This window comes from Stegostoma tigrinum, chromosome 15 (assembly GCF_030684315.1).
Source record: "Stegostoma tigrinum isolate sSteTig4 chromosome 15, sSteTig4.hap1, whole genome shotgun sequence".
NCBI classification, from domain to species: domain Eukaryota; kingdom Metazoa; phylum Chordata; class Chondrichthyes; order Orectolobiformes; family Stegostomatidae; genus Stegostoma; species Stegostoma tigrinum.
Window position 1 is genome coordinate 47231392 of NC_081368.1, and position 23920 is coordinate 47255311.

At 41.6% G+C, this 23920-nt stretch overlaps 1 protein-coding gene across 21 annotated transcripts in view; it reads right to left on the reverse strand.

The window, feature by feature from the left end:
* Positions 1–23920, reverse strand: part of LOC125458746 (Krueppel-like factor 8) — a 178608-nt gene that overhangs the window by 46991 nt on the left and 107697 nt on the right. For 19 of the 21 annotated variants that reach the window (XM_048544328.2, XM_048544327.2, XM_059651462.1 and 16 more), the window contains one exon: positions 17–584. In XM_048544328.2, the coding sequence (XP_048400285.1) occupies positions 17–584 (568 nt within the window). Of the gene's footprint in view, positions 1–16; positions 585–2711; positions 2847–23619; positions 23787–23920 lie in introns of those variants that run through there. The other 2 variants (XM_059651471.1, XM_048544335.2) reach the window with 2 other exon arrangements.

Here is a 23920-nt window from a genome sequence, read left to right on the forward strand (position 1 = left end):
AAATCAGACTCCTTACCTGCTCCTTCGCTTTTCCCATCATCTCCTATCAGGGGAACAGTAATCGATGATGTTACACCATCTGGCTGCACCGTTGTGTAGACCACAGGCAATGACTGCACAACCACAGGTATGTGCTGAAGGTTTCCCATTTTGCTGGGTAAATTGATTGATGGCACAGTGTGTATAACATGCAGGATCTGCTGTCCTCCAACCGCCTGAGACGAGGCCAAGATAGAGCCTGGTGATAATACTGCTGGGATGGCTGAAGTAACATTGACTGGTGCACCAGAGAAGAAGTCCGAAGAAGAGCATGAAGAGACTGTTGTTACAACTGGAAGTGAAGATGAAACCAATGGTGCTACAGGTGAGGTCCTAGATTTGTTTAAGGACAAATCAACAGGTTCTGTCTGTGGCTGGTTATCATCATTTGAAAGTAATTCCTCTGGTGGTTCCATTTTAATGTTGCTTAGTAACACTGGTGCATCTGTTTTTAGATCACTAAGCAACGTAGAAGATTCCATTTTCACATTATTTATCAACATGGGGACTGCTTCCATTCGCACGTATTCGGATGCTTGAACTGACTGTTAAAAAGAGAAGAAATTTCATTTTAAAATTTGTTGAAAAATGCAAAGCTCTCCTGCCATAATACAATGCAAGACACATTAACAAGTGCATTAATAAGTGATTTATGATATTATTTTCAAGCATACAAGAGGCTCCAAAAAAATCACTGGACGTGTTAATTGTCTGGCATCACGTCTACACAGGTAATAGAAAGGAAATGACAAATACACAGATTACTGTATTGCTGGGTAGGCAAGTGAAAAAACAACATTTTTTGCCTTGAAACAATGCATATTTAGATATACATATGTGCCACAGAATGGTGGGCAAGTCATTAGCCCAACTGGATTAAAATTCTATTTAAGTTACTGTAGAAGCAGCTTAGACGTGCCACTTAGTCTACACGGTGCTCTAGTTGGCAATCATGGCCAACATCAGTTCTCTAAAAGAATACTTTGGAAATAAGCAACACTGTAAGGCAAAAACAATTCGCACCATGGTGATCAGCTAACTAAAATAACCAGAGCCACATACAATGTCTATCATTACACATTAATAATGGCAATTCACTTACAGGGGAATTGTGGCTCCTAGTCTTTTCCAGAGACAATTAACAATAGGTAAAACTCAATCACATTTGGGAACATAGGAGTAGGCCATTCAGCCCCTTGAGCCTACTCTGCTTTTATAGGACACAGCTGATCATTTATCTTAGTGTCATTTTTGCCACATATGCTTCAGTACTTGATCTCTTTTCTAAAGATTTCTCTATGCACCACTATTTTAAACTACTCAATTAGTGAATTTGCACATCCTTCAGATAAAAACTTCCGAAGACTCTTTGCCTGCTGACTGAAGAAAATCCGCCTCATCTCGGTGATAAATGGCTTGCACCTTATCACATGACCGTGACCCCGGTTCTACATAGATAACTGTCATAACATCCTTTTGGCATCCACCATGTCTAGCCCTTGAAAAATCATATTTCAATGAGGTCACTTCACATTCTTCTAAATTCCAGGAGAATTTCGGGCCATTATCCTCAATTTCTCCTCATACATCAGTGCCACCATTCTGGGAATAAGTCTGGTAAACTTCACTGCACTTCCTCTGTGGGAAGCATTTGCTTTCTTAAGTAAGGGATGAAACTTGTACACAATACTTCAGGTACAAAGTTTTACACATTGAAGCAAGATATCTTTACCCCTGTACTTAAATCCTCTTAATAATGGTTAACATACTATTTGCCTTCCTAAACTGTTGTTGCATCTACAGGGTAGCTTTCATTGACATATGAACAAGGATGTCTATGTCCCTTTGAACATTAACTGTTTTCAATCGAATATCATTTACAAAATAGTCTGCACCCCTGGTCCTCCTACCAAAGTGGATCACCTCACGCTTATCTATTTATATTCCATCCTCCATGTTCTTTCCACTCACGCAGCCTATTACAAATCCCCTCAAAGTTTCGTGCATCCTTATAACTCACATTCCCACCTAGTTTTATGTCATTTGCAAACTTGGGAATATTACATTTGGTCCCCACATCCAACCAGTGAAATAGGTTGTGAACAGTTGAGTCCCAAGTGGTCCACCACTGGTTACAGCCTGCTAACCTATACCATTGACCAAAAGGTAAAATGACCCACTTATTCCCACTCATTTTCTTTCTATTAGCCAAATGCACCTTATTCATTGGTTTCCTTGTATCTGTCATGCCTGTATCGTCCTCTCAAAACTTTCAACAGGTTTGACAAACACAATTTCTTTTTCATAAATCCATGTTGACTATGACCAATCAGATCTTTTAAGTGTCCAGTCATCCAATGCATCATAATAGATTTCATTTTCACTACGATGGGTGTCAGGATAACTGTTCTGTAATTCCCAGTTTTCTCTCACACTGCCTTCTAAAATAGCGGAGTTACTTTTGCAACTTGTCAATCTGCAGGCACCATTCCAGGCTCGATAAAATACTGAAACGTGATTATTACTGTATTCACTATCTTTATAGCTACCTCTTGAGCACTCAGATGTAGATCAGTGGGTCCCGGGGAACTTACAGTCTCAATAATTTGTTCAATACTACTTTCTTTACCAATACTAATTGCTGTTAATTCCTGGCTCTCTCAGTAACGCACCTTTAGTTTGCACCAAAATGGGGGTGGCCATTGACCTGAAACATTAACTGTTTCTCTTTACAGATGCTATTTGATCTGCTGCGTTTTTCCAACATTTTTCAACTTCAGATTCCCAGCATCTGCTGTATTTTGTTCCTGCATGGAAGAAATGGTTCATTCATGGTACAGGTAATTACAGAACTACAGATTAGACCAGGCCTGTAATTAGAAACCCTGAAGTAATGACACAACCAACTTATTTTACTTACTGTTATAATAATTTTCTATTATGCATCAAAATCTGTGGAAGAGTATCCACCCTGGCTGTAAGAATATGCACACAGCACAAAGTTGAACAGTTTGCAATCAAGCATTCAGTTCATGGACTCATGAATATCCTTCTGCTGCTGCTTCTTTCTTCGACGAAGATTCAGACGGAGCATTGGTGTACTCTCAGACTTGCCCAAGTCACCGAATGCACTCCAACAGCTTTGTTTCAAGGCTAGGTGGTACTGAAGGTATTGTGCTCCTGAGATGCTGCTTGGCCTGCTGTGTTCATCCAGCCTCACATTTTATTATCTTGGAATCTCCAGCATCTGCAGTTCCCATTATCACTGAAGGTATTTTGTTAGACAGCTCTGCACTGCTGTGCAGTGATTGCTTGCCAATTGGTTTCCTCTGGATGATCTTTATAGCCTCTCCCTTTCTCCAAAGTTGTGAGATACGTTTTGTTCTGCAAACATAGCACTACTTAAAAACAAAGAACTGCAGGAATCTCAGACTAAAGCAAAAACAGTTCTGAAGAAGGATCACTAAACAGAAAGCATTAACTCTGCTTTCTGTTCAGATTTTGCCAGATTTGCTGAGTTTCTCCCTTTTGTTTTTGCTACTTAACCCAATCTCTCTCCAATGTTTAAAAAAAACTTCTCTCCTGGGGAAATTAAGTCAGTGAAGTAAGTGTACAACAGATGTCATACATTATCCTAAGTCTCGGATGAGAGGCCATTATTCAATAGCTTTTGACAGTGAGCACTGGGAGATTGACTGCAGTGGTCTAAAACCCAAACTCAACCTTATCCTCAATCAATCAAGACACACAGCTATCACTGGAGAGTAATGAGGGCAGGAAAGTTGCTCAGTTTTTTTTAAAAAGCATCAAACAATAATCCAGCAAATTCTTTCGCTGGTATTTTTTTTTCCAGGCTAAGTGTGGATCAGGATGTCTTTAAGGACAAGTCCACTGGATCAAGTGGCAACCAAGTGCTTAAGCCTTGACCAGGGACTAGTCAACTAATCCAGTCCCAAGCCAAGCACTCCCATCCCACATGAAGCTGCCAGCCAGTTACAGGCCAGCATCCACTATTTGTATCAGTGTTGTGGAGAAGGTTGAACAGCACCCACATGGACTGGATCCAAGTGACCTTTTATTGTAAGGAGAGTTGGGGGTCATGGAGTGGGGTTTGCAGAGACAGTGTACCAGACCCAGGGAGGTCAGAGGCAAAGAAAGGCATGTGTCCCTAATTTCCCCAGATTAAGGCACATGCTGGCTTCCAGTCTCAAACTCCAACAGGCAAGCTGCTTTGCCAGTTGGAAAGGCAGCCACTTTTGTCGCCTGCAAGGAAGGCGGATAATTAGACTGATGTTGTGTTGAGGCCTTAATTACGGTAATCAAATGTACACTTAAGGGCCTAAATTGGTGGTTGACCGGGAAAGTCAAGCACGGACACTCCCTTCCTGAACTTTAATGCTGAGGTGGTGGCGGGACGGGGGCGGCCGGGCGTCAATATATCTCAAGTGCCAACATTCCTGAATATTTGCCCTTCCTGCCACCTTCCCCTCACTCCTGGAGAGGCGAATATTCCGATTATCTTTACACAAACTTGTGGATCCTGTTAGTTCTGGACCATTTATTTCTGCTACAGCTGCAAATAAGCCACACCATAATGCTTTCACTTTATATAACCCCATAGTGTTCTGGAAACATAGTCCAGACTGTAAATAGTGCCACCTTCTTTCAAGCAATACAGAAACTTAGCACTAAATGATTATAGAAACAATAACATACTTTGTTCACGTTTATTAAAAACCAAAAGAACTGCGGATGCTGTAAATCAGGAACAAAAACAAAGTTGCTGGAAAAGCTCAGCAGGTCTGGCCGCATCTGTGGAGGAGAAAACAGAGTTAACGTTTTGGGTCTGGTGACCATTCCTCAGAACAACCTTAACTGCCGAGTGTTGCATTGTCATAGCATGATGGATCTAAATTAACGTGTCCAACCAGACACAGTGAAGTTAATAGCATTGAACAGGAGTTTATGAAATGGACTGTCAGGATAAAACTTCAGGTTACTATGTATTACCCAACCAACGTCAGTAAAATAGGCCACCTGGTTATTTTTGTTTGAGAGAACTCTCTGCAAAATGTGAGATTCCACAAAAATATTCCAGTTGTTGTGAAGCACGTTTAAATGATTTGCAATATAGTCTTCTGTATATACAAACTCTTAAAACAACTAGTAAATACCAGAAGTGAAGTTCAACATAAAACATAAATGCCTTTAGTAGTGGGTCACTTATCCTCATGTAGCACAAGATCCATCTTTCATCATCCAAGAGTAGTCTGGAGTCATAACAGACGTAGAAATAGATAAGCAAAGTATTGATCTTCATAAGAGGAAAAATAATTGTGATATTGATCCGTAGGGATATCCAGAAGCAGGTGTATTGTCATTGATTTATTAAATGTAACAGAGGCTAAAACTACCGAGTTTCCCAGTGATCCTTTGACATTCACTGCAATCAGCAGAAATTCTGTCCAGACTGTCTGTTAGATAAAATTACCAAAAACTCTTGTATGCAGCAGAATGGGCCTGCAGGAGTGTTATATCTGTATCCGGTTTCTAAAGAAATAAAGGATTAAAGGAGCTGAATGATTTAACGTTACACATCAAAATAATGCTGTTTGACATGACAAGATAATTTATGATGTATGATGCAATTTTTGTTTACATTTGATTCAGCACAAAAGCTGTAGGCAAGAACACTGAAGAAGTCAAAGCCAATGGTACACAAGTACTACAACAGCACCTGTTTTGTTAAAATGAAATGAGAAGATATTTTAACCCATGCAGCTCTTAAATTGCTTTGTAAGTGCAGGCAGATCTGCAGTGCAGACTGCCTTTTGAATGAATCAAAATGATAACAGAATTGGATGTGCTTAGGAGGGGTAAATGACCCATTTCTCATACCATTTTAGTTGTGTTGAACTTTACTTTTAGTATTCACTGTTTATTTTAAGTGCAGACGTTTATAGAGCATCTTCCACATGCTCAGTGTTGCAAAGTGCTTCACAACAATTGGAAATGCTTTTATGGAATGTAAGTAAATGTAGCAGGCAGACAATTTACAGTGACAACAACCAGATAGTCTACTTCAACAAACATGGTTCAGTTATGAAAGCTGACCAGGAACACTGACTTCCCTGCATTTCTTCAAATAGTACCATGGGCATTTCTGCCTACCTATCCACCCAGACAGATATGGAGAGGCGGACAGGGTGCGAGACTTCCCAAGCTTGCACTTGCCAGCAGGGAAACTGTCTCAGCAATCTACCAGGAGGCAGCTTCTGGAATTACCAGCTCCGTAGCCTGCGCCATATTGTGCGACTCCTTACTTTCCAAGCGTCCCTACATTTCCCCCTCCATAGGGCTGGGCAAGTCTAGCCCAGCATTTCTGTTCAACACCTCATCCCAAATCCAGGACACCATACACTGCGGTGCTCCCTTAAAGTCTAACCGAAATGTCACCTTAGATTACAGTTGTTCAATTTTCTGGGGTGAGGCTCGCCTCAGAATTAAAAGCGTCACCAGTGATCAGAGGCTAGCACTTCCCGAGATGATTTATGGCCAGATTTTAACGACGAAGGTGGGCAACATCTTAGTTTGGCAGGCCCATCTTCTTATGAAAAGGATCTGCACTGAGCAGTTTTCTATGGGGCAGTCTAGTTAGAAGGATTGTCTTGGTTCTGTATGACTTCATACCTGTCAGATCCACTAGCCATTATCCCTGAACGCCCATTCCACATTCCCTGTCCCCAATCGCCTTTATATGGCCTTCCAGTCCACTGTCAGTATGTACAGCACCAGAAAACCAAGCACATAAGCCAGTCTTGTGTTCCTGTAGGAACGAAATCACACCTTCAGAAATATGTCTGGAACAGAAACCTTCTGTCCTTAATCCTTTGAAAAGGATGGATCAGACAGAGCTATTTATAGGTCAGGACATAAGGGCTCTTCTGGCTTAGTGACAGCATCTTTACCTCTGGGCCAGAGGTCTCATCTGCTTCAGAGGTGAGTCATAACATGTTAGAACAGTTGGATTCAAAATATCTAGGAGTGGTTGTAATCCAACCTGACACAACAGGAAGCATATTGGCTAGACACACTTCCCAGCCACTGGGATGTTGATTAAACTCAATGAACCAATTTACACCCATATTGCACTAAATTGCTTTGGATTCAGGTAGAGTCAATGATTAGAAAGAAGATATACTAGATGAATTGTTCATTATTAGGCACTCAATACCTAATCCTGGAACAAGCAAATTGACATTAAGGCTGGGGGCAGGTGGCCTGACACTGGTTTTCTCCAAAACAGAACGTGATGACAGCTAGCTTGAGCTCTAAAACTTCCAAGTGGATTAATTCAGTAGGGGTTCTATTTTGGCAAATTGAAATGGGCTGTTTGCTTTGATTGATTATAACATCAAAGATTTCAATGAATTATTTTATTCTTGGCTCTGTTTTGTCAATATTTATAGATGTTGGTTTGGATAAGATTGAGAGGTATGGGTATCTATTATTATGTAGGTTTGCTGATTCCATGAATTGTAAGAACGGATATGTTTTTGAAACCAAATTTCTGATTTTGAGATTTATCCCCCGCTCAGTAATTCAAGACAAGCTATTATTAAATGTTTCATTTTTTTCACTACACACTGCATACTGAGGAGCTTGGTAAACCATTTTAACTTATCTTCCAATGGGTTCTAATATCCCAATTTTGGCTCATTACTCCGAGGGATTATCAACCATAAAACATTCAGAATCTGCCCCAAACACTACGCAAATTGCAAGTGCATAAAATGCATCCCCATACAATGCAGCCAGCCAGACAGAGGTGCAATACAGAGATCACCAGCCAAACTCTTATCCTGCAGGATCAGTGGATCTGGGAATGGAGTCCTAGAATCAAGACCCACCTGCCACTTCTAAGTGCTTCCAGAGTTGACTCGATTCCTTGAACATCTAGGCTTTGGTGTGAAGTTAAACATATTTTTTTTTAATCTGTTAGCTTCTACCTTTGGTGGAACATTAAATTTTGAAAACCATTTTGTATTTAGTGTAGATTATTACGTGGCATAATTAAGAGACCATGACCTGAAGGACAGTCTAGGCCCAAAATGTCAGCTTTCCTGCTCCTCTGATGCTGCTTAGCCTGTGTTCATCCAGCTCTATACTGTCTTATCTCAGATTCTCCAGCATTGGCAGTTCCTACTATCTCTACATAATTAAGAGACCATTTGTTACGTACTTCCATGCAGTACAAAAGTAATAGGAGCTTAAAGAAAAAAGCTTAAAGTCATCTTACAACTAACAGCCAGCCTGTTTGGACACAATTGTAAATGGCAGCTCTGTCAATTTTAAGACAGATCAGAATCAATAGAACAATAGTTAAATTGTAAATTGAAAAACACGAAATGCCTCTGACAGGTTACAGGAGGGTAAATCAATCGCAAAATTAGTGAATCACACTATATAGTTCCATCACAAAAATCAATACATGCAATTTTTTGATGTGTAGTTCTAAGTTCACAGATTGTACTATTTTTATTATTTATAGTAAAATAAACAGTAAACCAAATCACAAGATATCAGGGCCTTTATGACAACATACTGATTGACAATTCATTACTGCCATCAAATATTAACATCCACCACCAACAGGAGAACCTCTTAAGAATCAACTTGAATTTCATTTCCATGAAGGAGATTTCAAAGAATGGGATCACTGATCGAAGGAACTTCCATTAGCACAGGTTTATCTTCATCAGCTTCAAACTGAACTTCTTCTATGGTCATTTTGTTACAAGAACACTTCAGTGCAACACTCAGAATTATTCCGATTCAATTCAGAAAATAATCCATTTAATGAGTAGGTCAGCGAAATAGGAAGTACAGCCGTACTAGGGTTAGAATTAATTTGGGTACAAAATGCTAACTACAGAAAAACTGACGGCACTCATCACATTAATGAGTACAATCAGCTGCAGTTTGCACATTGGTTAAAAGTGTATTCGGAGAAAAGTGGCATCTCTACAGTCTACTGTTAAATATGAAACCTATGCTTAATAAAAAAAATACGTACCCCAATTTGGTGTATGACAAATCATCTAACCCAAGAAGATGCCAAGTTTGGTGTCAACTCGTACTACGTTAGTTGATATCAATTAGGCTGGCAGGGTTGAATTATCCAGTGTCCCTGGGTTAAGAAAGTGACATTAACTGGGCTTTCACCCGTGGTAATCATTGAGATACTCCTGCCACTGAAAATGTAGACAGTAAGCCAACTTTAATTCCTTCCATGGTATGCTTGGTGGCAGGGAGCAATTAAATGGATGAGAGCGTGACGAATTGGGAGCTTGCTACCTTCCCAATTGCATCTTTGTTCAGAAACTGAGCGCTCGATTGACAGCATTGGCATTGGGAAGAGGGAGCCCAATCAAGCCACCCCCTGGCCTTGCTGCCAACTCCTCATCCCACCATCACTCATCTGTGGGCCTATCTTCCTCCATGATCCGAGGCCTTAAACGGCAGCACAATCAGCTAGAACCACTGCTTAGCCATGGTGCTGTCAAATAATGAAAAACTTCTGGGACTTGCAGTCCCAGCGTCTGTGATCCTAGGAAGAACTGACACTGCGCATGACTGGCACGTAAGATGGTGGGTCTTTCCAAGGAGGAAGCAAGATAGGGTTCTCACAGGATCCCCAGCTTGCGAGCAATGCCCTCATCATCTTCACAAATTCTGCCCACTGAAGGGGAGTATTCTCAGTAATATGTCTTCCCAACACTTACCCTTTATTTGAACATGAAGCTGCTTGTGCCAGCGAGCCATATGCCAGCCTTCAGCAGATTTAGCATCCTTGCACAAATACCTTCAACAAAGCACGTAATTGTAGAAAGTGTTCACTTACTATGGAATAGATTAAGTGTACAAAAATGTAAAGAAGTTCCTTTTCCGAGTTCTAGCTATTTACAGATACGTGTGACTTGTCTGCTGTGTAAACTACCCATTGATTAAAAGCTGCAAATATCAGCAGCAGCAGAAGCTCCTGGTGTAAGCATTATACTGTAAAAAGGGTTATTACAGCTGGTGAACATTCATCAAGCTATCAAAAGATGCCTAGTATTGCTGCGACTACCAAAGGCAATAACCAAAAGAAAACTAAAAGTAGCACCATGGCTCATCAAATATATTGAGCCACTGAAGCTCTAATGTTGACAGCTAGACAAAAATAGTCTCCAACTTCAGAAGTAACCTCCCCAACATTTCTCATGCAAACAAAAACTCCTCCCAAAACCTACAATGGAGCTAGATTCAACATAGCAAAGATGGACATTACAACCACGTAAAGAGAATGTTTCTCTTTCAAACTGTTACTTAATAAATGAAATGCTTTCCAAAATAAATCAGGTGCTCTACTGTGTGTACATTTATGGTACCCTGCCGTACTACTGATGAATCATTATGTTGTTGTGTTACAGATACACATGCTGCAAGACCTCCCCCATATAGTCCTGCCATATCAGCCATAATCTGCTCCTGTCACAGCCAGTATTACATTGCTATGCTTCATCTTGCTAGACTCTCCCTTTTCTACACAGTCTTGTTACATTTCTGTTCAACATTTCCTCCTCCAGCCTCCCCAACAAAAACACATGCAACCTGGTTATAGTCTCCTTCCCATCCCAATACACACCTACTGGTGGTGCTGATTTGCAGAAACTCTCAATCCTTCCTGTAAGCAACATGCCAGGTTTAGTGCCCAACCCCATGGATCATTTTTCCACTTCACATTGAGCCAGCAGTTGCCACGGTAACAAGAACAGGACATGGAAGGAGAGCTGAAAAATACTACAGTGCACGCTTTTACTTCGGTACTGCAAAAATAAAGAAGGCGTGAATCTGGAATATAATCTTGACATTCGCCAATGTCACGATTCACACCGGAGGGATTAAATCAATCTAAATCATTCAAAGCAAATACACACACACACACACACACACACACACACACACACAAACCTGCTGCCACAAGAACTCCATGAAACTTTCCCTACTAACTCCAAACTGCTAAAAACAGACACCTCAATGCCTGGATCCCAGGTCAATACATTCAGCCAACTGCAGAATGGTCTTACAGGATACTCAGCTTTCACACAAAAAGTCATCACAGAGGATGGCAACATGTGTCTCCCACATTCATAAATGTAAAGCCACTGGGAAATATCATAACTTTAAACCTTGCAAGAGTCTGAAGTGGCTTTTTTTATGTTCCAGACAAAAGAGAAATCACATGGATGTGGGCCTTGGATCAGAGGCTGAAGGGACAGATTTACAGAATCCCTCCAAGATCCCAGTGTTCCTTCCCAAAATCCACAAACCTGCCTGCCCTGGTCGACTCATCGTCTCAGCCTGCTCCTGCCCCACCGAACTCATCTCCACCTATCTGGACTCCATTTTCTCCCCTTTGGTCCAGGAACTCCCCACCTACGTCCGTGACACCACCCACGCCCTCCACCTCCTCCAGGACTTCCAATTCCCTGGCCCCCAACACCTCATATTCACCATGGACGTCCAGTCCCTGTACACCTGCATTCCGCATGGAGATGGCCTCAAGGCCCTCCACTTCTTCCTGTCCCGCAGGCCCGACCAGGCCCCCTCCACCGACACTCTCATCCGCCTAGCTGAACTCATCCTCACACTCAACAACTTCTCTTTTGACTCCTCCCACTTCCTACAGACTAAGGGGGTGGCCATGGGCACCCGCATCGGCCCCAGCTACGCCTGCCTCTTTGTAGGTTACGTGGAACAGTCCCTCTTCCGCACCTACACAGGCCCCAAACCCCACCTCTTCCTCCGGTACATTGATGACTGTATCGGCACCGCCTCTTGCTCCCCAGAGGAGCTCGAACAGTTCATCCACTTCACCAACACCTTCCACCCCAACCTTCAGTTCACCTGGGCCATCTCCAGCACATCCCTCACCTTCCTGGACCTCTCAGTCTCCATCTCAGGTAACCAGCTTGTAACTGATGTCCATTTCAAGCCCAACTCGCACAGCTACCTAGAATACACCTCGTCCCACCCACCCTCCTGCAAAAATTCCATCCCCTATTCCCAATTCCTCCGCCTCCGCCGCATCTGCTCCCACGATAAGACATTCCACTCCCGCACATCCCAGATGTCCAAGTTCTTTAAGGACCGCAACTTTCCCCCCACGGTGACCGAGAACGCCCTTGACCGCGTCTCCGGTATTTCCCGCAACACATCCCTCACACCCCGCCCCCACCATAACCGCCCTAAGAGGATCCCCCTCGTTCTCACACACCACCCTACCAACCTCCGGATACAACGCATCATCCTCCGACACTTCCGCCATTTACAATCCAACCCCACCACCCAAGACATTTTTCCATCCCCACCCCTGTCTGCTTTCCGGAGAGACCACTCTCTCCGTGACTCCCTTGTTCGCTCCACACTGCCCTCCAAACCCACCACACCCGGCACCTTCCCCTGCAACCGCAGGAAATGCTACACTTGTCCCCACACCTCCTCCCTCACCCCTATCCCAGGCCCCAAGATGACATTCCACATTAAGCAGAGGTTCACCTGCACATCTGCCAATGTGGTATACTGCATCCACTGTACCCGGTGCGGCTTCCTCTACATTGGGGAAACCAAGCGGAGGCTTGGGGACCGCTTTGCAGAACACCTCCGCTCAGTTCGCAACAAACAACTGCACCTCCCAGTCGCAAACCATTTCCACTCCCCATCCCATTCTCTTGATGACATGTCCATCATGGGCCTCCTGCACTGCCACAATGATGCCACCCGAAGGTTGCAGGAACAGCAACTCATATTCCGCCTGGGAACCCTGCAGCCATATGGTATCAATGTGGACTTCACCAGTTTCAAAATCTCCCCTTCCCCTACTGCATCCCTAAACCAGCCCAGTTCGTCCCCTCCCCCCACTGCACCACACAACCAGCCCAGCTCTTCCCCCCAACCCACTGCATCCCAAAACCAGTCCAACCTGTCTCTGCCTCCCTAACCGGTTCTTCCTCTCACCCATCCCTTCCTCCCACCCCAAGCCGCACCCCCATCTACCTACTAACCTCATCCCACCTCCTTGACCTGTCCGTCTTCCCTGGACTGACCTATCGCCTCCCTACCTCCCCACCTATACTCTCTCCACCTATCTTCTTTACTCTCCATCTTCGATCCGCCTCCCCCTCTCTCCCTATTTATTCCAGTTTCCTCTCCCCATCCCCCTCTCTGATGAAGGGTCTAGGCCCGAAACGTCAGCTTTTGTGCTCCTGAGATGCTGCTTGGCCTACTGTGTTCATCCAGCCTCACATTTTATTATCTTGGAATTCTCCAGCATCTGCAGTTCCCATTATCTCCAAGATCCCAGTGTGTTGGACGAGAATATGAATTGGAATGAAAGTAAGTTTCTCATTTGAATACAAACAAAAGCTATGCACGCTATAACAAATTCAATGGATACACTACATTTAAGAAAATGTACTTAAAATAATATCAATATCATTAAAAAAAGCATATTATTTCAACTCATTTCAAAATATATTGAATTAGTTGGCTAATTAAATTTGATTCTCTGTCACAGGTTTGATCAAAATTAATTATGCAAAATACTTATAAATCTCAAATGCATTACTATAGAATTCTTATTATATTTAGGGACCAGAAGATGATCTTGAAAATAAAATATTAAGGAATTGCCTTTTGTTCAATGATCTTCTCAAAGAAAACCACATTCCTGGCATTTCAAAAATGAAATCATTTATTTTGTTGACAGTATAGAGACCTGTCTGTAATGACTGCTCCCTCTTAGGCAGATCTATGGGAGCGGCCTGGAACAGCTCCATTGTAAATAACAGGGAGGAAGTGTGTCCTCCGACCTGCTCTGGAGCCACCCGATGCCAGTACACCACATTACAAGCTGCACAGGCACATTTCTCAGCTCGATTGGTAGGGTGTGGCATTACAAAGTTGCCCTTGGGTGCATCTGAAGATCAGCCAAACCACATGTGGGGACACATGTGAACTCACTGCATAGAAAGCAGCTATTCAGTCCATCATGGCTATGGAAGTTCTTGGAAAGAGCTACCCAAATAATCTTATTCACCTATTCCTTCTCCATCAGCCTGCAACTTGACCCCCTTCAAAGATTTATCCAATTCTCTTTTTGATAGATATCTATCAAATCCATTTTCATAATCCTTTCAGGAATGCATTCCGCATCCTAACGATTATTCTTTAAAACAGAGCCTTATTTTGCTTCAAATAAAAGCAAAATAGTGTAGACGCTGGACACCTGAAACAAAAACAGAAAATGCTAGAGAAACTCAACAGGTTTGGCAGCATCTATGCAGAGGAGTTAATGTTTCTACTCCAATCTGATTTCTTTGGACTCTCCTCTTCTGAAAAAAAGCCATGCTGGGCCTGAACGTTAACTCTGTTTCACACTCCACAGGTGCTGTCAGACCTGTTGTGCTTCTCCAGCATGTTCTGCTTTCATTTCTCACTTCCCCTCTGGTTACTTGACCAATTAGCATAAATCTGGGTTATCTGGGGCTACCATGCAACTGTAAAATATTTTCTCTTTATTTTTTTATCAGAACTAGTCATGATTTTGGCATCTACCAAATCTCCACTCAATCTTATCTGCTTTATGGAGAATAGCCCAAAATTCAAGTATTCCCATCTAACAAGTCCCTTATTCCTGGCACCATTCTTGCAAATCTCTACAGCATGCCCTCCAATCCTGGTAGCAGGACTATCCACAGTAATTCAGGTGAGGTCTAACTAGTGTTCTATTAAAGGCATAATTTTCGTCAGCAACCATGTGCAGAATACAGGCTTAGTCTGCATCTTTACATTGTGTTTAGTAATATACAACTCAACCCAGAAAATACTTTAGCTAGGATATACACTGCTAATTGCTGTCCCGCACACTTCTCCTGGGGGAAAAAAATTACATTGGACAGGAAAGGGCTCAATTGTGATGTTCACCAATGAAACGCTACTCGCATACTTAGAAGGGTGCAAGGTGTCCAAACAGTCATCCTCCAGGACAAACCAACACATTCAACAGAAATTCTGAGGGAGTTCTTCTCCAAAAGGAAGTATCTCAACTATCTAAAAACCTTTTATAAGCAAATAACACACAGCATCTCAGGAACCATGCATGTGGCTTGAAGCCAGCCTGCAGTTTTCAAATGATCACGTGCTTTTTCCATGCCATTCTCAGGATTTTCCTCTACAAAATAACTTACTAGGGATGTGTTTTCCAGGAGTTTCAATTAATGCAAAATGTAAAGACCGAATTAAAGTTAGTGATTTTCCAGCAATCACTGCAATAGAATCAGAGTCACAAAGCGAGGAAACAGACCCTTCGGTCGTCCTCATCCGTGCTGACCAAGTTTCCAAAATAAACTAGTCCTGCTTGCCTATATTTGGCTCATATTCCTCTAAGTCTTTCCCATTCACATACCTATCCAAATGTCTTTTAATGTTGTAACTGTGCCTGCATTTACCACTTCCTCTGGCAGTTCATTCCACATACGAGCCATCCACTGCATGAAAAAGCTGCCGTTCAGGTCCGTTTTAAATCTTTTTCCGCTCACCTTAAAGAATCTGCTCACGAGTTTTGAACTGGGAAAAGATCTTTGCTATTCAGCTTATACACGTCCCTCATGATTTTATAAACCTCCATAAAGGTTAGCCCTCAATCTCCTATGCTTCAGTGCAAACATGTTCCAGCCTAACCTTATAAATCAAACCCTCCAGTCGTGGATCTTTCTGAACCCACTCCAATTTAATAATATCCCTTCTTACAGGAGGGCAACCAGAATGACACACAGTACTCCAAAAGATGCCTCACTGTCGAGTACAACATCAACGTATTATCTGAACTCCTATACTCTGTGTTGACCAATGAAGCTAAGCATGACAAACACTTTTACCCTGTCTACCTGTGACAGAACTTTCAAAGAACTACTTAGCTGAACACCGCGGTCTCTCTGTTTGACAACACTACCCAGGACTCTCACCATTAACTGTGCAAGTCCTGCCCTTGTTCATTTTATCAAAATGTGACACCTCGCATTTTCACAAATTAAACTCCATCTGCCATTCCTCAGCCTATTGACCCAATTGATCAAGATCTTTTTGTAATCATAGACAACGTCAACTATAACACCAAATCATTTATGTAAATGATAAACAGCAGTGGGGCCCAGAACCAATCCCTACGGAACACCGTTGGTCATAAACCTCCAGTCCAAAAAAACAACAGCCCACCACCACCCTCTGTTTCCTACTATCAAGCTGATTTTGTATCTAAGTTCTCTGTGAATCCCATATGATCTAATTTCACTTAATCGGTCTACCAGCAGAACCTTGACAAAGGCTTTACTAAAGTCCATGCAGGCATCTACCCTTCTGCCCGTAAACATTTTGGTTACGTCCTCGAAAAAACTCAATTAAGTTTGGGAGTCACAATTTGCCCATGCACAAAGCCATACTGACGATCCCTAATCAACCCTTTCCTCTCCAATCCCATCTCTCAGAATCCCTTCCAACAACTTACCCATCACTGACATCAGACTCAGTGGTCTAGAGTCCCCAGGCATCTCCTTAAAGTCTTCCTTAAATAAAGGCATAACACTGGCCAACCTCCAATTGTCCAGTACCTCACTTGTAGCTACAGATGATACAAATATCTGCTAGGGTTCCCACAATTTCTTCCCTAACTTCCCACAACATCCTGGGATCCATTTGATCAAAAATTTATGCAATTTTAATGTTTTTTATAAGAGCACCAACACCTCCTCTTCTGTAATGCAGACTGATCTGATCTGATGACACCAATATTTATTTGAGTTCTGAGCCTCAATGTCTTTCTCCACAAAAAAAACTAATGTGAAATAATCGTATCTGTCCCATCTCCTGTGATTCCACACATAGATGACTTTACTGATTTTTAAGGGGCCCTATTCTCCCTGGATGCTATTTTGCTCTGAATATACTCGCAGAATCTCTTTAGATTATCCTTATTTTTATCTGAAATAATTTCATACGAAGTAGTCTCAACAATTGGCAGCTATAATCAAACAAATGTAAAGGAGTTAATATTTAAAATATCTTACAAAAGACAGTCTGAAGTTGTTCATCAACTAATTAAACTGAACTCCCTTTTACATCTGCACTGCTGCACTGAAAGAAGTTGGGTGTTCGAGAGAGGCAGAATCCTTAACTTGTGAAGCACGCAGACGCGCAAAGTTATCTTCTCACACTAACCCTGAACCACGGCACCACCAGGATAATCATCAAAGCAGTGGCAGTGAACATGTGAAAGCTTTTCCACACCTCCCTGCACAGACAATAAATTGGTATGGATACATCTGCTTTCGCACTGGACGACCCAAGAGATCAAGAGGACAAGGCAATTGTTGTTGAACAAAAATTGATACAAATTTACAAATTCTTAAATACACTTGCAGTTTAGCAAGTGGTCCAGAATGCTCCTTTCCAGTTATGGCTTGAGTTCAAAGGTTTCCAGGTTCCCAGAATTAAATCAGGGTTACTTGTCAATTCATTGGGAGCTGTAAGCCAGCAGACAGAACCTGGAAGTTTAAAAGTATGCGACTTTTGCTCCTGACAGGTTTGGTTTCAACTGGCCAGAGCAACGCACAGAGGCAGGTTGATCTAATTGCTGGTTACAGGGGACTGTCTGCCACCCAGCCAGAGCCACTGGGATGAGAGAGCGGGCATCAGAATGTGAGTGTGCTTGGAGGGGGAGGGGCAGGGATCTTCGTGTCTGTGTACGCACGTACATGAAAGAGGGGAGCAAGGGAGGGGGTTGTGGGTTAGAAGAGGAGGGCCAATGCAGCTTCTTCTAATCCACAAGGAGACTTCAGGTTTCCGAAGGTGCAAGAAAGCCAATTGATCTGTTAAATCTGCAAAGCATGTTAAATCTGAGGCTTTCAGCTTCATTAGCATATTTAACCTGCCAACTTGCCTTCTGGACTAGGTTTGCGGCCCTTCGCCCACCTCAATAAAACCTGGAGATAGTGCCAAGCGTTCTGAAAACTGTTATCCACTTAATCCATCTGCCCTCACCCAACAGTGTATCTGCCGAGTGAATCCGAATTAGCTTCAATTATGACACTTATAGAAGGAATCTAGCTTTAATGGAAGCTAGGATTTGAGTAGTCTATCTTAGTTGCTCCAAGCCCAAAGACTTCAACATCCTGGCTGCCATTTTAATCAGCTGGGAGCAGACATCATCAGCTACTGTGAAATGAAATAACAAGTTAAGGTTTGTACAAGGAGACAGAAGCTACAGGGAAAGCAAAATGGATCAGAACATGAGTTTGAAAGCCAACACCAGAACAAAAACAGCAAAATTTCAACTACAGCTTCGTTTGAAACCAGCAGATGCAGCTGACTTAAGTAACTGGCCAGCTGTTACTGCAACAAAAATATATTTTAGAAAAGTGCTCTTTTGGCACCTGAAGAAATGAAGACGTCTGCCTCATTGCACATCAAGCCACATGTTAAAACTGGGCCAGTTGTGGCTCCCCACCCTTTACAGCTGCTCTTAAGTTCCTTACAGCTCACAGTACAGCAACTTTGGGCCATTTTACCACGTCGACATATATGACAACAACATCAGTAGGCTTTGTTGGTTAAAGACATGCTACAATACTTTTTTTTCCCCAAATGCAAGTGACAAGGACAGATGGCATACAATAAAACAAAGCAGTTTTACATGCTAAGCTTGCTTAATGAAAAAGGGCATTTTGCATTGAGCTGCATGAAACAGTACAAGCTCTTTTAAATAGTACAGCAATTAACAAAAACTACTTGAATTTCTGTAGACAGAAAAAATGGCACAAGGGAAATCAGAAGCCAAGTCAAAAGGACAAAGATGAACAAAAGCCCAGTTAAAAATCACGTGCAGGATTTTCCCTGCAGATTTCTGAACCCCACCCTCAGGCTAATGCCCCCACTCTGTGGGGAAACAAGCAAACAAACACTCAGCCACCCACTGCAAATTTCTCATGAGAGAGTAAGTAGTGGGTTCACTGTCCAAGGCAGGAGTGAAATACAGAGCTTCATTGTGAAATTGGTTAATTCACTTTAGATCTGCACTATGCTGTAACTTAGGCACAAGCATTAGAGTTGAATATCATTGATTCTGAAATGGTAATTGTTTTTCTCTCCACAAATATATTACCAATACTTCCTGTTTTTACTTCTGGTTTCCAGCATGTGTTGTACTTTACTTATGAGCAACTTCTTCTCCCAAGCCTCCTTCAATGGCAGTTCTAATGTGTTCAAAATTGCAAAAAGATAATTGTGGATTATTTTCTTTCAAAGTGCCCTTCCTAATAATGAGGAACTGTCAATACTTTTAGGAGCTTAGAGTTTGAACATGTGACTCATAACTTTTGGTGTACACAGCTGGAAGGAGGAAGTTCAAAGTTGTTCTGAATGAAAACAACGGTGAGAAGTGCTACAGTGTCGAAGGACATCACCTTAGGAGTTGTGTCTTCTTATGAGGCTTCATTATTTAAAGGCTTTTTTCTCTGTCATGAACCTGCAACAGCTATATCAGCAGAACCACCAATCAGAAGCACAAAGTTGGAGATACATCTTAGATTTGGGTGATTTTAAGCAACTGTACTTTACCTCCCCATCAATATCATTCAGAAATGCAGGTAGTTAGAATGAATTTTTAAGGGCTCATGGAGTAGTAGTATTGACCCTGCCACTGGCCTAGAAGTCCAGCTTCAACTCCCATCTGCCATGGAGTTGGGAATATCATGTCTGAACAGGCTAATTACAAATAATTTAGCCAATGCAAGTGACTTTGTGGAAAAAAAAAGTGACAGAATCCAAAATACCAACACAACATTCCAAGATAGTAGGAACTGCAGACGCTGGAGAATCTGAGATAACAAGGTGTAGAGCTGGATGAACACAGCAGGCTAAGCAGCATCAGAGGAGGAGGAGGAAAGCTGGCATTTTGGGCCTACACCCTTCTTCAGAAATCCTGAAGAATTTCTGAAGGAGCGTCTCGACACAAAATGTCAGCTTTCCTGCTCCTCTGATCCTGTTCATCTAGTTCTACATCGTTATATTATGCTCACAGAAGATGAGGCCAAACAAAGTACACACGGTTTGTACACATTGTGACAGCAGAATCATTTTTCAAACTCAACATTTACAAATCCAGTTCAGAATAAAATGTTTCTTTAAGATCGGGTACAAAAATAACAAAGAAACCAAGTATTCCAATCAATCCATTTAAGGAACGATCTTTAACCACTATTTCTCTCTTAGTTGACCCTGCCTGTTCACTGAGCTTTTCTAGCTTTTTTGTTTTCTTTTCTTTAGTGAAGCTTCCATTTTAAAGTGGTTGAATTCTGTTATTATGTAACTTCTAAATTTTCCCCTATATATAACCTCCAACTTCAGTCTTCTCCAAATCCTACAGTGTTCAAAGTGTGGTCAGTGGGATGATTTGATACACTTGGGGCGCAATTTGATGTGCTGTCTTTTCAACATATTTTCATTCTGATCACTGTCTCTGACAATGCCAACTGCAAGACACAGCTAAACCCTTTAAGACAACCTAGGCACAGTGTCTTCCATCCAACAGAGTCTTAATAGGTTAGATCCACTCCCAGTTCTAAGGCCTCATTTACAGACCTACACATAACAGAAATTTAAGTAACATTCCTCGCAGTTGTCAGCAGTACAGTTGTATTAGCATTTGAGCTCAACACTAGAGTGAAATATTAACATGCGCTTTCTCCACCGTGTGAAGTAAGTCAACTACAACCAATCCATTTTCAACATCATTTTATCAACAAATTGCAATATTTATGAAACAAGAAAGATATCCAAAAAATACAAATATCATTTTGAAAGAGGTGGTGGAATGAAGAGAAATACAATGCTATTAGGTGGCATTCACCAAATTGGCCTTTCACTGAATAGAATAGCACGGAGAAAGCTTCCACTATTTGGAGTAATTTGGTATTGTTGATTCGCACAAAGCTAGGTCACTTCGGTCCAGTTTCTGGAGAAAAGTTATCAATTATATCCTTGCCTTCAAGAGGGGGGAGAAAGTTAAAATATCTAAATCAAGGCGAAAACTGAAAATTCTTCACTTTACAGCAATGTTTTTATACTGGGATAAGATGTGATTTAAGGAAATTTGTCAATGTTTAACTATAGATATACTGCTATAATATTTCTATGAAATCTCTGGAGGAAAATGTTAACATGCCACCCTAGAAGCAAGGGCAGAATTATAACTTTGCTACGTGTTTGTGAAATTACCCACTTATCATTTCCATTCACCATCTCCAATCTGTCCAATCCTTCTGCTGTTTTAAAGACCTCCATTACATGACACCTCAGTTTTCCTTTTGCAATAGAAAAGAAACTCAGCCTGTCAGTGTTCGTCTGAAACATATTGCTCACACAATTCTTGCATCGCCCATGTAAATCTCTGCACCTTCTTCGCTTCTATTTTTTATAAAACAATATGGCAGCTAGAACTACACATAATACTTTAAACATGGTCTAATTCAACGCAGGTTTAGCATAGTTTCTCTTGTTCAATTCTCACCCTCCATAAATAAACTCTAATAGCTGATTTGCTTTGTAATGACCTTGATAATGAATGGTGCAGTTTTCAGTGACTGGTATACATGTATTCTGAGATTCTTTGTTCTTCTCCTCCTAGATTGGCTTCTTCTAAGTAATAAATTACCACCTCAGTTTTCCTACCAACATGGACCACCTCATTTATTGGTGCTGAACTTGATTTGCCTTCTACATGCTATTTCTGTAAGATTATTAAATGCCTTCCTGTAATATATTTCAGTCCTCCTCAGTATGGACTTTGGACCCCAATACACCAGTTTGTAGATGGCACTAAACTCAGAAACAAAGACAGTCCATCCAGCCCATTTAATACGCTCATGGCTGATTCCCTACCTCAGTGCCATTCTCCTGCTCACACTACGTTACCATGGAAATGGGGAACGTGAACACCAGTGGTGCTAAGCATTGATCCTGAGACATGGCTTCCCACGTTCTGATTTTGCTACCCTTGATTCCCAGTCTCTGCTTTGAATTCAGATAGCAATCCATCTGCAAATCCATTCCTTGTCAATTATTTGAATGATGGGGCAGAAGTTTTGTTTTGATTTTTTTTTAAACCTCTAAGAAGTTGAAAGTGATCTTCATTACATTTCAGTGTCATAAATCAGTTGCATGTAGTCTCTGTTGCTGCTGCTGCTTTTCCTTTAGCAGAAGACAGCCACAGAAAGTCTGTTGTCACAAACATGCATAGCATAATCTGTTTCAATTCACTAAGATTATGCAATTATAAAGCAAGGCAATTATGTCCAATGGGGAGAGTCTGCATCCAATAGGGTATTTTACCTGGTGAGGTAATGCTTGATGTCTTCTGTACCATAAACTGGGAGTGGTTATCATGGTTTTGAAGAATACAACAGACATCCAATGCAACTATGATATACAGGCATTACTTCCTCTAGCACATACATTCTTAGATATTAAGTTAAGTTAGTAGAGTGTTATGTTTCAAGCCATTGGGGATAAGATAGATTGAGGTCTTTCAAACTTCAGGTCACATGTTATGATGCAGTGTTGAGATCATGAGCAAATCTCTTAAAGGCGTGGTGACAAACTGATTGAGAGACATGACACAACAACAGTAGCAACAAGTAACATCATGACAGATTAATCATTCTGTTCTTCCTTGGTTTAAACTCACCTACAATAAAAAGACATTCTGCAAAAAAGAAAGCATGCTGTTTCGATATGGTCAGTCATATCCTTTCAGGGCATTCCAACCTCTGCAGTCTTTCCTCAAAACTATTCTAATTCAATCTCATGATTCCTCTTCATTATTCCTCCAGACTTGAATATTTTTTTATTCCTTAGCATCCAAAGTAAGGGCAGTGCACAAAATTTATTTTGACCAAACCTTTCTTTCATTTTACTGTCTCTATTTAGAGGTAATATGCCGAATGTCTTCATCCTAACAAGTAGTTTATTTGATGTGTAGTTTCCCAGCTGTTGCAAATGAATATTGTAAAGCTCAAGCATAAGATTTGAGTTTATTTCCTCAACAACAGCACCTTTGCTGCCAGTTCTGAAGTGATACCACTCCCTCGGTTTTCATTGGTTAAAAAAATCCTGTGGGGAGATATCCACTATGTCACATTTCCTGCCTTTAAACAGTGTGGTGCTTCAGTAGAAAATGTGGGTGTGAAAGTCCTTTCATCACTATAGAAACCAGATATAACTTGTGCAACCTCTCCCTAGAGCACCACCCTATTTATATGGGCATGGATTCCATGTGAGGCGAGCACAGCCTGCACTACTGAAGAGCTTTGAGCAATTATTACAGAACAAACACCAGTACGTAGCTCATTAAAATATCATCTCCGCCCTTTACATGGTACACATTGAATAGAAACAAGAAAATAGCATATTTTATAGTCTTACCTCATGATTTTAGGCACATGCAAACTCAGCAAGATATCTGTTGTGATGCTGTGTTACAACAATTAAACACGACTGGTTGTTACAAGAGCTGTCCTCAATGCATGTGTAGTACAATGCCACATAAACGAAGAAGATTCCAGATTCAGTCCCTAATCTGCACTGCATTAAAATGATCTCAGGTGGAGTTGTGCTGGAATATGACCTCAAAGAGGAACAGCCCACACCCTGTTCCTAAATCATTTCCAGTTGACCTTGCCAAGCCCAATTACAATTTTCACCTTCAAATCAGAAAAAGGGAGGA